Source organism: Ambystoma mexicanum, chromosome 4q (assembly GCF_040938575.1).
Source record: "Ambystoma mexicanum isolate Mex_15411 chromosome 4q, UKY_AmexF1_1, whole genome shotgun sequence".
Lineage (NCBI taxonomy): Eukaryota > Metazoa > Chordata > Amphibia > Caudata > Ambystomatidae > Ambystoma > Ambystoma mexicanum.
The window spans coordinates 325,559,327-325,571,730 of record NC_090928.1 but is presented as its reverse complement, the minus strand read 5'-3'; the positions used below and the strand labels follow the sequence as shown (position 1 = coordinate 325,571,730).

The window sequence follows — 12,404 nt, the reverse complement described above, 5'->3', positions numbered from 1 at the left end:
GTGTGCACCGAATGCAATATTGCCTTCCCAAATTTAGTCTCTTGGCTAGTGGAGGAATCCAAGCTATAGAATCTTGTAAAGGTGTGTGCAGACAACCATGTGGCAGCTGCACAAATGTCTTTTACTGAAACTCCCCTCTGTAGAGCTGGCAAAGCTGCTAAACCCCTGGTTGAATGAGGTCCCCGTCCTCCGCCTACAGCACTAATGAAGGGAAAGCCACCCAGCGGTAGCCTTTGTTTACTACAGCTGGCTCGCTTTTCCTTCATTAGTGCCACAAAAGCAAAAGCCAGCACAGGAGGGCCTCCATTTCACAAAATGGATGCGCCCATGTGCTTGCTTTTGCGAATTTTGAGCTTGAATAGCTCAAAATTTTACATAGGGAGTTTTAAAACGGAGAATGGTAGTATTTTTTTTATGTTGCCTATCTATTTTTTAAATAAAATTTTTTACTAGACCATCCCTTTAATTGTGCTGACTTGTAGCCCTAGATTTGCTAGGTGTGAAAGAAAAGAACACCATCGGTGTATTGCATGAAAAAGGGTCAACATTCTTATCTCTACACCAGCTGCAGAACTTGTTCCAACGGCAGCAGTATAGTGATTTGGTCGCTGGCCTTCTGGTCGAAAGCAACACCTCCATTACGTCCTCTGGGAAGTCCAAATCCTTATACCTCAGCCTTTTAGAAACCATGCGTGAAGGATGAGAGTCCTGATATCCGGATGGAGATCCCGACCTTCCTCTCGCGAGAGAAGATCCTCTCTTTGTGGAAGACGAATCGGAGGGCAGATGGACATGTATAGAAGGTCTGGGTACCACGTTCTCCTGGCCTAATCCGGGGCAATTAGGATCATGGTTCTCCTTAACCTCCTTATTATATGAGGAATGACGGGGACTGGAGGAAATGCATAAAGGAGTGAATATTCCCAGTCCACCACAAACGCATCCCCTAGAGCTCCTCTCGGGGGAAATTCCCTGGAGCAGTACAGCTCGCACTTCTTGTTGACGTTCCTTGCCAACAGATCCACTTGAGGGGTTCCCCAAAGGGCAAAGATTTATTGAAGGACTTCCTGAGCTAGTTCCCACTCGTGGGAGACTATGCTCTGCCTGCTCAGAACGTCCGCTGCCATGTTCTTCCCGCTGGCTAGGTGAACTGCCGACAGAGATTCCTTCTTGTATTGCCCAGTACCAGAGCTGCATTGCTTCTCTGCACAGAGGAAGTGACTCTACACCACCTCTTTTATTGAGGTAGTACATGGCTACTGTGTTGTCCGCCATTATCAGGACATTCTTTCCTTGTACAGAGGGCAGAAAGGCCTTCAGCGCTAGTCTGATTGCCCTTAGCTCTAAAAGATTGATATGTAGTTTGGACTCCGATGGAGACCAACGACTGCTGATGGAAAAGTCGTTGGTGTGGGCTCCCCACCCCGTGAGTGAGGCTTCCATCACTACCGTTATCTCCAGCCATGGTTGCCTTAAAGGTTCTCCTTTCAAGATGTCTTCCCGACAGGCCCACCACTGAAGGTCCGGTGAGATTCTGTTTGGGATTTGTAAAAGATCGGACATCCTTCCGGAGAATTGTGACCATTGGGTCCTGAGAGCCCACTGAAGAGATCTCATTCTCAGGCAAGCCTGTGGCACCAGAAAAATGCAGGATGCCATCAGGCCGAGCAAGCTCAGAAATACGAATGTGGGAAGATATTGGGCATTTTGAAATTTCGTCACCATCTGTAGAATGTCTTGAGCCCTCACCTCTGGTGGTGAGGCTTTCCCCAGGGAAGTGTCCAGGACTGCTCCAATAAAGTTTTTGAGATGGTATCATATGGGACTTTTTGAAGTTGAGGGAGAAGCCCAGCTTGTGGAGGGAGTGGCAAACATGGCGTAGATGATCCCAAGTTTGTTCCGGGGAACTCGCTCCGATCAACCAATCGTCAAGGTAGGGGTAGACGTGAATTCCCCCCTCTCCTGAGACTTGCTGCCACAACCACCCATTAGCTTGGTGAAAACCCTTGGAGCGGAAGTTAGCCTAAATGGAAGAACCCGAAACGGATAGTGAGAGTTGCCAATGGCGAACCTCCGGTACTTTGTGCTTTTGATGGATTGGAACATGAAAGTAAGCATCCTGAAGGTCCAGAGATACCAACCAATCCTGTAGCTGGAGGGCCCGAAGGATCTGAGAAAGTGTAACCATCTTGCACTTGACCTTCTTGAGGAATTTGTTCAATTCTCGTAAATCCAAGATGCGTCTCATTCCTCTGTCCGTTTTCGGAATTAGAAAATAAGGAGTACCAACCCTTGTTCCTCTCCACTACAGGTACTGGTTCTATGGCACCTTTCTCTAGCAGGTCTACAATCTCCTGCATAAGGAGCGGGTCTGGAAACTTCAAAGAGTTGTTCCCCAGTGGATGACTCCGAGGTGTGCGTAGAAAAGGCAGGCAGTAACCCTGGGTAATTGTCTCCAATGCCCAGGCATCTGATGTAATAGCCTGCCATTCTGTCAGATGTAGATTTAACCTGTCTCCTACTGCTGTCTTGTGATATAAGACCTCAGTGAGGTTTTCAGGCGGCTGACGCAGAGATTGAGGGTAAGGTAGTCCCTTGTGCTGCGGTTTTAGTACCTTTGCCCAGTCCACCATTGGTAAATCGTTTCTGGCCTCTTTGAGATGGCTGTCCTCTGCCATTTCCGAATGCGGAATAAAAGCAAAAGGACTGGCCCCTCCAGTACGCACCCGCAGAGCGGTTTGGAGTTTGTCTTATCGCAGCTCCAAGGGGTTTGGCCGCGGCCTTGGAAGTTTGAACTTCTCCAAACCGTCATCAGCTTTTTTACCAAATAGATGGGTACCGTCAAATGTACGTCAGGAGCAAAGCAAAACTTCTGCAACCACGCAAATCTGCAGATTGTAGTACTAGCCGCCATGGCTCTGCTGATGCTGTCAACAGAGTCGAGACCGGTTTGGAGGGACTCGCACATAGTGTCCTTCCCGTCCTTGATATTGTTCAAGAAACAGCCCTTTCCTCCCCTTCAGGGAGATGGTCACCACCATTGAAGCATACCCCCAAACGGTGTGGCTAAATCTTGCCATCGTACTTGTGGCATTAGCAGACTTTAGGGCCATGCTGCATGCCGAGAAATCCTCCTTCGCCATGGCATCAAACCGTTTATCACAATCCTGCGGGATTTTAGGTAATACAGTTTGTTTACCTGACGAAGTTGCAGCTTCAACAACTAAGCTTTCTGGGGTCGGGTGTTTTGACAAGTATAGGGGATCTGCAGTTGATGCCTTATATTTTGCTGTCAGTTTTTTGCTGACTGCAGGGATCGCCTCTGGCGTTTTCCAGTTGGTAGAAACTTTCTTTTGTAAGGATTTGTTAAAGGGCACGATAGGATCATCTTGTGGTCCCTGATCAAGTATGTCCGCGAGGTCATCTTGTTCATATGTAGGTGTGGGCCTAGACAACCCCATGTATTCCATCACCCTGTTCATAAGTGACCTGTAATTACTTTCTGCATGGTGCCCTGGATCAGGTTTACTAAAATCTACCTCTGGGCAGGTATCAATTCCGCTTGTTTCCTGAAAAGAGTCTTGCAGTTCTTTCGATCTGACCTCTTCTGTGATCAGTTCTTCTGGTATGGGAGGCCTCATATACTCTAGACCGAAGGGTCTTTCTGAATCAGAATCCTCCGTCTCCTCATACATTGACGATAAGGCTTTAAAGTAATCTGAGCATGGCAGAGGTGTGTAACCTTTTCCTAGTGAAGCGGGAGCAATAGCAGTCACTACAGGTGGAGATATACTTTTGATGTCATTGGCCTCGATGGAATCGAGATTGGCCTTGAGGTCGTGGATGGAATCGGGATTGGCCTCAAGGAGGTCGAAGGAGTCGTCGAGGGCGCTGAACTGACTGGCATCTAAGGGGTCGACATGTGAGGCATCGATCATCTCTCCTTCGTCGGAGTCGCTGATGGCGTTGATGACAGTTCTTGGCTTCGACATGTGAGTCGACAAGGACTACGTTTTGTGCGTCGTAAAGGCTTTTTCTCTACTCGAGAGTGTCTCACGCTTTCGAGGGGTGTGATTTGCAGAGGTCGACGACTCACGGCTTTTGTGTCTACCAGGTTTTTCACCTGGGTTATCGCCTCTAGGTGTCTCCAAGGTGGGGCAAGGCCGTGTTCTCAAACACTCAACATTTATTTACGAAATTCCTCCCACTGAGCCGGGGAGCTATTCTTGGTAGGACATGTAACTATCGTGAACTGGAGGATGAGGTCGAAGGCGATCTAGGACGCCTTTTTTTATTGTGCCCGAAGCGGTTGACTGATGCGATCCGCTCTGAGATCTAGAACGGGAATGTTTTTTTACGCCAAGGACACGGCAGTCTCGATTCGTTTGAGGTGATTTTGGTTGGGGTAATGGATTTATTAGCCTTACCTCTCTCCAACTTCCCTCTGCGCTCCCCCAAGGTTTTCGTGACATCGATAAGCAGTCTTCGCACTCCGAACATGGATGCTCTGCCCTGAGGTACCATAGACAGACCCCTGTGGGGATCTGTCAAGGACATCTTTGCCCCACAATCTCAGCATTTTTTGAAGCCAGATGGGGCGTAGATGGAGCCGATGAAGAGGCCATTTCGTTCGAAGTATTGAAGATTTCTCACAAAAACTCGAAGAATTTCAATTTCTTGACAAAACCAAGCGTTACGTTCCCTAAGCTCATGAAGCATGGTAAAACAGAACTGAGCAACGGACGCTGCGCGTGACTATTTATACCCGTGATGACGTCAACGTGGAGACGGAGGCCTCCGAGGGACATCGACTCAACAGCCATCGATGCGCAGCGGCCTCTAGTAAAAAAAATGTGCTGAAGCAACAAGCTGGATATGGGAATATCAAAGTTAAGGAATACGTGGGAGGACACAATCCATTCGAAATAAAAACCAAAAACCACTAACCCCAACTAGAAAACCTCAACTTTCTCTTTACACTTCTCACACAGAAACACAGACAACCACTTCTCTGCACAGCAATCCATACATACTTCACCAAACCGCAACAAACACATAACCCCTTAACAGCATATGGGAACTCACACCTAACTGATAACTGCACTCAATCTCAGCGCACAGTGAAAGCCAAACTGAAGCTGCCAACAGGGTATCACAGCTCTCACTCTTCTATCCCTAGTACACCCTACTAAAACCCTGCACCTCCTCTTTCAGATTTGCCAGAGCGCCTGGGGACCACTTCCGGTGGTGACAGTGCACGGTACACATACCTTTAATATTAACATTCACCCCCGATAAATAGGCCCGGGCAAGCGAATCCAGTCGTCGGAAAAAACTTCCAGGTATATTGTAGGGTATACCAATGAAGTGGCATAGGAGACGCAGGAGTAAAACCATCTTTAGTAGTGCTGCCCTGCCCAGCAACGCTAGGGGCAGCCCTTTTCAGAACTTCATGGAGTTTACCACGCTGTCAAAGGCCTTCTGAGTATTATACTGATGTCAGGAAGCAGGTTCATGCCGCACATTGACACCCCAATATCGGAAGATCTCAACCATCCATCGCAGACCTAAGTTAGGCAACTGTTCCTGAGTGAACCCAGAGAGTTCCACCAGTGGGAACAAACCGGATTTCTCCCGATTGACCAATACCCGAGAGCTCTGAAAACCGGTCAATTATGTCCAGCATGTACGCTAAGTCGATCTCAGGTTGATTAACGTACAACAACATATCGTCTGCGTACAGAGAGATCAAGTGCCCCATCCCATCTATCACAATATCTGCCTCTGCATAGTCCAATATTAGAAAAACTTCCAGTGGTTCCAGAGCAAGGATGTAGAAGAGTATTGTCCTTTCAGACGTATGGATAACTCCAACCCAGACGTCCGAAAGGACGTCAAGTGAAGTCACATGTAGTTAACTCTTCGTTAATATCTATAAATTTCTCTGTATTAAGTTTAAAACATTTTGTTGTACAAAATACGTTCAGTTTTTGCAGTCTGTTTTTTTTATAAAACTGAAACCTTTATTCCTTTGTGCACAAGCATTTTCATGTTGTCCTATGCATTTCGTTCCCGTTGCTCATCTTCAGGGACAAAGTTCTGCCTGTGCCTTCATCTCCCTTGTGTGAGCTTCATGTGTATTATGCTCTCTCTGGAACTTCTGGGCTATTCTCTGGTCAGGGTATTGCACCTGTGTGAGTCTTCCATGACCCTGTGTTCACAAGGTGCTCTCCAGATTATGGTGCCTAATCCTGTTGTCCTTTATTTTTTGCTGATCTGGCTACTGGACAACATAATCCGAATGTTCCAGAGCAAGGATGAACAGCATAGGGGACAATGGGCATCCCCCTGCTTAGTGCCTTCATGCAACTTCCACACTTTAGAAATCTGCTTTACGGGTTTCACCCTCGCCGTGGGTGCAGTGTACATTAGTTTGAATCTCCTTAAGTAGACAGCCCCAATTCCAAAATGCTTGAGGGCCCCCAGCAACCAATCCCACCGGACAAGACAAAGGCCTTTACCGAATCCAGCGAGGCGACTGCAGTCCTCCAGCAGGTGGTAAGTGCTGTCTATAACATGATACAAGCCAGTTCTGTTTGGATCTTGCAGTCTTGGTTGACCATTGATAGGGGCCTGTAGGAACCACAACACTGCAGGGATTTTCAAAGTTTAAGGATGGGCACTATAGTCAACGAGGTGACCGTAGGAGTGGATGAAGAAGTCAACGGTGAGCAGCCCAAGCACGCAGTCCCATGTCCCTTTTCTGCTCTCTTCCCACAGGAAGATTCTTCATGGGACCTCGACCTCTATGATGAGTGTAAAGCACCGGATGGCGGTATCTGAACTCATGCTCTCTATATGGCAGTCTCGAAGCACAGAGCACCCCAGCCAAGATTCTCTAAGTGGTAAAACGTGGCTAGCAATCCAGGCTTAGCTCTCAGGAGGTGAGGTGGGCTGGTTCTGAAGTACAGTGTAGTCCCCAAGCACCCACAAAGGAATGTCCACACACTACTTTCGTTAAAACACAGTCTTTATATAAATAAGGTTCAAGGTTATATACAAAATCACAATAACACACTTTATACTCTGGCGATACTATAATGGCAAATATATACAGGTCTACGTGGTACCACTCTGAACTATCAATTTCTCTGACATGCGCCCACGGCTAACAGCCCCAAATAGCATACGAATCAGATTGTAAGATGAATCAACTATAGACTACAGAAAGTTAAATGAAGCAATGGCAGCACAGTCTATCCCACTACCATGAGACAGTTCTGTGCGAGGATGACCCCCCCCCCCCCACCTGGGCAACCTGCAAATAAAAAGCGCATTTTGACAAGCCCAGTCCAATTATGCTCAATATAGTCTCGATTCCTTCTAAAAGGTTCCACGACCCCAAAGTACCTGGTTTAGTAGAGTTCTTCGATGAGTCGTCGACGGGCCCTTCTTGAGTGTACACCCTATAAGGCAGGAGCCACGGGTCGTCTAGAGTCAGTGAAGAAAAAGGGTGAACACTGTCGCTGCGGCTGCAGCTTTGGTTCTTGCTGTGTTCATTGACGATCGGTCGAAAACATCCTGCTAACTGAGGCGTGCAGTGCACCTTGACGACTAGAGTTTGTTGCTGCAAAGAGTTAATGAAGAACTTTGGCCCAGCAAGGGCATCGGGTCATTAGCGTCTCTGTGGTCTTCGGGTGGTGAGAAATCCACCAGCGGATTCTCCTCGGCCGTCGCCAGCCTTGACTTTCTCCAGCGGGACAAAGCGGCCGTCAGTGATGAGCGAGGGAGTCCTTGTTTCAAATATCTTAGGCAAAGGAGCACTGCGGCTCCGGTCGGCGATGCCGGTCGTCGATGGTGATGGACTTCAGTGTCCGGGTGCTTCGCTTCGTGGTTCCGCGGCGGTCCCCTTCTCCGGTCGACAGCCTTTCGAGAGTCTGACCTCCAGGGAGCTTTGGCAAAGACCAGCTGGTGCACAATGGTCCCTCATAGCCGGGAAGGGGTCTCTCCTAGCCAGGTCCTCTCTAGGATCAGTTCCTTGACAGTCATGCAGCTTTCAGATTAGCGAAGGATAGCAGCAGCAATTCTTCTTCCAGCGGGCTTCAAGGTTAAGCATCAAGTATCAAATTCAGCATCTGAACGATTTCCATCAGTGAGAGGCCGCCAGATATACTGTTGATCTCCCATTCACTCTGCTGGGTCACACTTAGGCAACCGATCATTCAGAAGGGCATTCAGGCAGGCAGCAAATCAGGCTCACAGTGCATTCAGGCCATTCTTCTCTATCCAGACACTCAACGCGGCATGTTGATTCGGACAAGCACTCTGCCATTCAGCACTCCACACTGCATTCATCCCAGTTTCGGGCACGGCTGTCTCAGTCATTGTGTCAAACACCAGATACTATACACCCATAACATGAAATGTGTATTCATCACACACTCCATTCACCCAGGTCCCACCCCACGGGCGTACCCACAACATAGTCAATGGGAAGGCTCCAGCCAGTCTGGCCTGGACTTCCCCACAATACAATATATGGAACTTACACCCAACAGCCAGTCGGGGGGGGGGGGGGGCGGGGGGTGAAGGGAAGGGAGAGGACAGAGTCAGGGCTTACGGGACTTCGGTAAGACACTGTAACAGGAGATAGAAAGCAGGAGGCCACAGGGGCTGTCTCATTTCCTGTCAGGAATCAACTGATTCCAATGTCAGAGCCCGGTTATCCCCAAAATAGAGGATACTTACAGCACCTGTCAAATTCAGCATGGAGCCGCCACCAGCCCATACCCTGCTCTGTGGGCCACACACTGGTGCCCAAAAATATACACTAGGAGTACAGGGTTGTACCCCTACCCATCGGTGCCATAAGGGTATCCCAAGGATCTGTTCACCATGACCAAAAAGAGAAAGACGTACCACCAGGAGTCCCATGTGAACGCCTGTGTGGAAAACAAGACAGAACATGCATGATAAAGCCATAAAGGACAAGGATAGGGAGGCCCTGTCCCTCCAATGCATTTCAAGCATCACAATGAAGGCGTGCACTCCAGTTGTCTGCTGTGCCTGGCAGAGGTGTAACTGCAAACAGAGGCCACTGCACCTTCATCCAACCAAGCCACCAACACTCCTTTGGAGATATTTTCAGGTTTTGGATGAGAACGACTGGCAGAAGGTACAGTTGTTCAAGTCGTGGTCCCGGTACAGACAGTAGAGATATTGATCTTGATGTAAGGTGACAAGTTGAGCAGGCCTTGAAAAGGCTTTTCTTCCTCGTGTCTGTCATGATGTCCACTGACTACTAAAGGCCTCAAACAGAAGAACTATAGCAACCCGAAGGCAGCAGAAAAAGGGCCGAATGTTCACATTAGCGGCAAGAAGCAACACAGCATCAAACCAGATTATATTATGGAAAAACGAATAAAAAATAGACAAAAACATTGAATTACCGAATAGAGATTTCCTGAGGACTCCCAAAACTTAACAAGCAGTAAAGAAAATCAGAAGATGGTCACCAGGGATGTAGATAAGGTGACCTGTCTAATTGGCTTTGGGCAGTATGACACAAAATGACAAATAAAGCACTTAAGTGAAAACCAGTTTAAAAATGTTAAGGTAAACTGCTTTAATGTTACTGAGGATTCCGAGCCCGACGGCGGGGAATATTCAAACAGCATGTGAATCTATGAAAGATTCAATGCTGGTGAATGTCACTACACAAAGCAATTGAATAATATTTGTTTATAGAAAATATATGAGGCACTACCTGTGAATCTCGGTCACTTCGAGGCAGCAGGACGTACAGTGCTCTAATGCTTGCAAGCTAGGTTTGCATTTTATAAATCCCATACATACATACATAGGATAACCCTCCGAACAGGCATGAAATGACAATTCTACACGTCTACAATCACATTATGGGCAAATGTATACTAGCACTACGGGTGCACAAGGCTCTCCCCTTCTACACACGCATGGTCTTGTCACATGGAGCCTAAAAATGAACTGCATGCAGAGTTTGGGGACCTTCCGATCTGCACACATCAACACAACAGCAAAGCTACGCTGCATTCTCCACTAACCCTACCCCCTGTTTCTCTCTCACAAATCTGCCAGTGCTGGGGACCACGCACATGTCAGCTATGTGTAATATAAATCCAAATACATATTGTGTAGAGTGACCTAATTTCTAGAACTTTTTTTCCTCATAACATTTGCATGTAACCAAACACAGCCCTTGCCCTAGTCTTGCTTTGTCTTACCAGATTTCTCCCCCTTATTGTTTCTGTCAATGTCTTCACTTCAAAGAAGGCAGTCCTTTCCAAAATTGAACAATGTTTAGGTTTTAAATGACAAATGTAAGGGTGTAGAAGTAGACGTGGGACACACAGGTGGTGTTTGTTGGTACAAACTTATTTAATGGAAAGAAAGGAAAAACCCTATTTGTCCCTATAACTAAGAGGGTTTTCTCTGCCCCAAACATAACTAACGATCGGGTCAGACGATGCAATAAAAGAAAAATAGTCCACCATCCTATGTCCTAAAGCTATATCTGTCTCTTACACTTAAACAGAAAACTATATAACTAGTACCACCCTGACTCCACAAAGGTGGCTCCTTCCTTCTGGATGCTTACAGGCAGTTTGCAACTTTTTGAGAGAATATCCCTCTTCTCCTGGCCGACACTAGGCATTTCAATGTAGAAGCAGTTTGTAAATGTTGGGGAACATTCTCCTTCCCCTGGCCGTCTCAGGCAGCTCCACAGATGATATCCTCTTCCTTCCCCTGGTCTTCTCTCTACTCTTACCAAAGGATATCTCTCTTTCCCAGGTCTTCTTTTGCAGTTGTGTGGGCCCACAACCCTTTTCGAAGGTTGATAATGTCTCTCACTCACGCCTGGTTGGTTCCCCCAGGAAGGATCAGACAACAAGAGAAGTTCTTCCAATCTATCTGTGGCCGGCTAGTGTGTGATTAAGAGCTAGTATGTCCGCTTTGGTTCTGCAATGGATTCTTCAAGCCCATTTTCTTCTTCGTTGTGTCAGTATCCATAGAGCCATAGCTTTCCTCAATCTTCCTCGTCATAGTATGTTTCTTCACATACACAGGTCTACTGTGCATGAAGTAACTGAGTAGAAATTGGAGGTAAAGAGGATGGGTGTGTTTTGGCCCTAATGGAGTGAGAGTGATAGAGTGAGAGTGTGAGTGAGTGTGTGTGAGTAAGAGAGTGTGAGAGTGTGTGTGTGAGTGTGAGAGTGTGTGTGAGAGAGTGTGTGTGAGAGAGTGTGTGTGTGTGTGAGAGTGTGTGTGAGAGAGAGTGTGTGTGAGAGAGTGTGTGAGAGAGAGTGTGAGTGAGAGTGTGTGAGTGAGAGTGTGTGTGAGAGAGAGTGTGTGAGAGAGAGTGTGTGAGAGAGTGTGTGAGAGAGTGAGTGTGTGAGAGAGCATGAGTGTGCGAGAGAGTGCGTGAGAGTGCGTGAGAGTGCGTGAGAGTGCGTGAGAGTGCGTGAGAGTGCGTGAGAGTGCGTGAGAGTGCGTGAGAGTGCGAGAGCGTGTGTGAGAGCGAGAGAGCGTGAATGCGTGTGCGTTTTTTTGGGGTTAGAGTGGTAGTTATACTGCATTCTCTCATGACAGTCTTCCCTTCTACCACATAGTGGGTCATCTGCCAAGGGATCCTCTCGCTGAGCACCACCCCGGGGGGACTATCAGATAGCAGCCTCACCTTGGAGGAAGTGACGACATCAAGGGATTCATCGCTCAATAAAAAATAAAAAAATAAAAGCTGGCCAAATCAGTACAATGTTGCAATACATGGTGAAAAGGACCTGCTAAAAACCTAAAAAAAAATATAACAAAAGAACAACCCTTAAAACTACATATAATAAAAAATGCAAACTCAAGCTTGGAGTGAAAATTAAGAATAGGGCAAGGATATGCTGAACTCTATAGTAATTACGATATTATGCAAATACTATTTCATATCTTCAATATGGAGCTTTGTTTCATTAAAAGTTACGTTTAAACCTGTACAAAGTTCACAGTGCATACTTAAAGCATTGCTGGACTTACTTGTTGAATGACCTCTGGATAAAGCATTGGAAGTCTTTCTGCTATAAGAGCCAAGCCACCTATTCCTGCAAATACTTGCAATGGTGACTGAATTGGGCAGGTTTGAAGAAAGGTGTCATCAAGAGCTGCATCAAAGCACTCATCAGTAGGACTTAGGGTTTCATCTTCCGGACAAGATCCCAAGAGTTCGACATGTTCTATGTGACCAAGACAGAACATATCTTAGTCATTTGTAGAGGAAGCAAAAGAAGCATGACAATACCAAAAAAATTAAGTAAACATCAGCATAATGCCATAGCTGGGGAACGTTATTTTGGCAACCAATTTAAGATTAAGGAACA

At 46.9% G+C, this 12,404-nt stretch overlaps 1 protein-coding gene across 4 annotated transcripts in view; it reads right to left on the bottom strand.

The window, feature by feature from the left end:
- The window catches only part of BIRC6 (baculoviral IAP repeat containing 6), a 3,097,233-nt gene that overhangs the window by 346,611 nt on the left and 2,738,218 nt on the right, over positions 1 to 12,404 (bottom strand). For all 4 annotated transcript variants that reach the window (XM_069607902.1, XM_069607904.1, XM_069607903.1 and 1 more), the window contains one exon: positions 12,064 to 12,260. In XM_069607902.1, the coding sequence (XP_069464003.1) occupies positions 12,064 to 12,260 (197 nt within the window). The remainder of the gene's footprint in view (positions 1 to 12,063; positions 12,261 to 12,404) is intronic.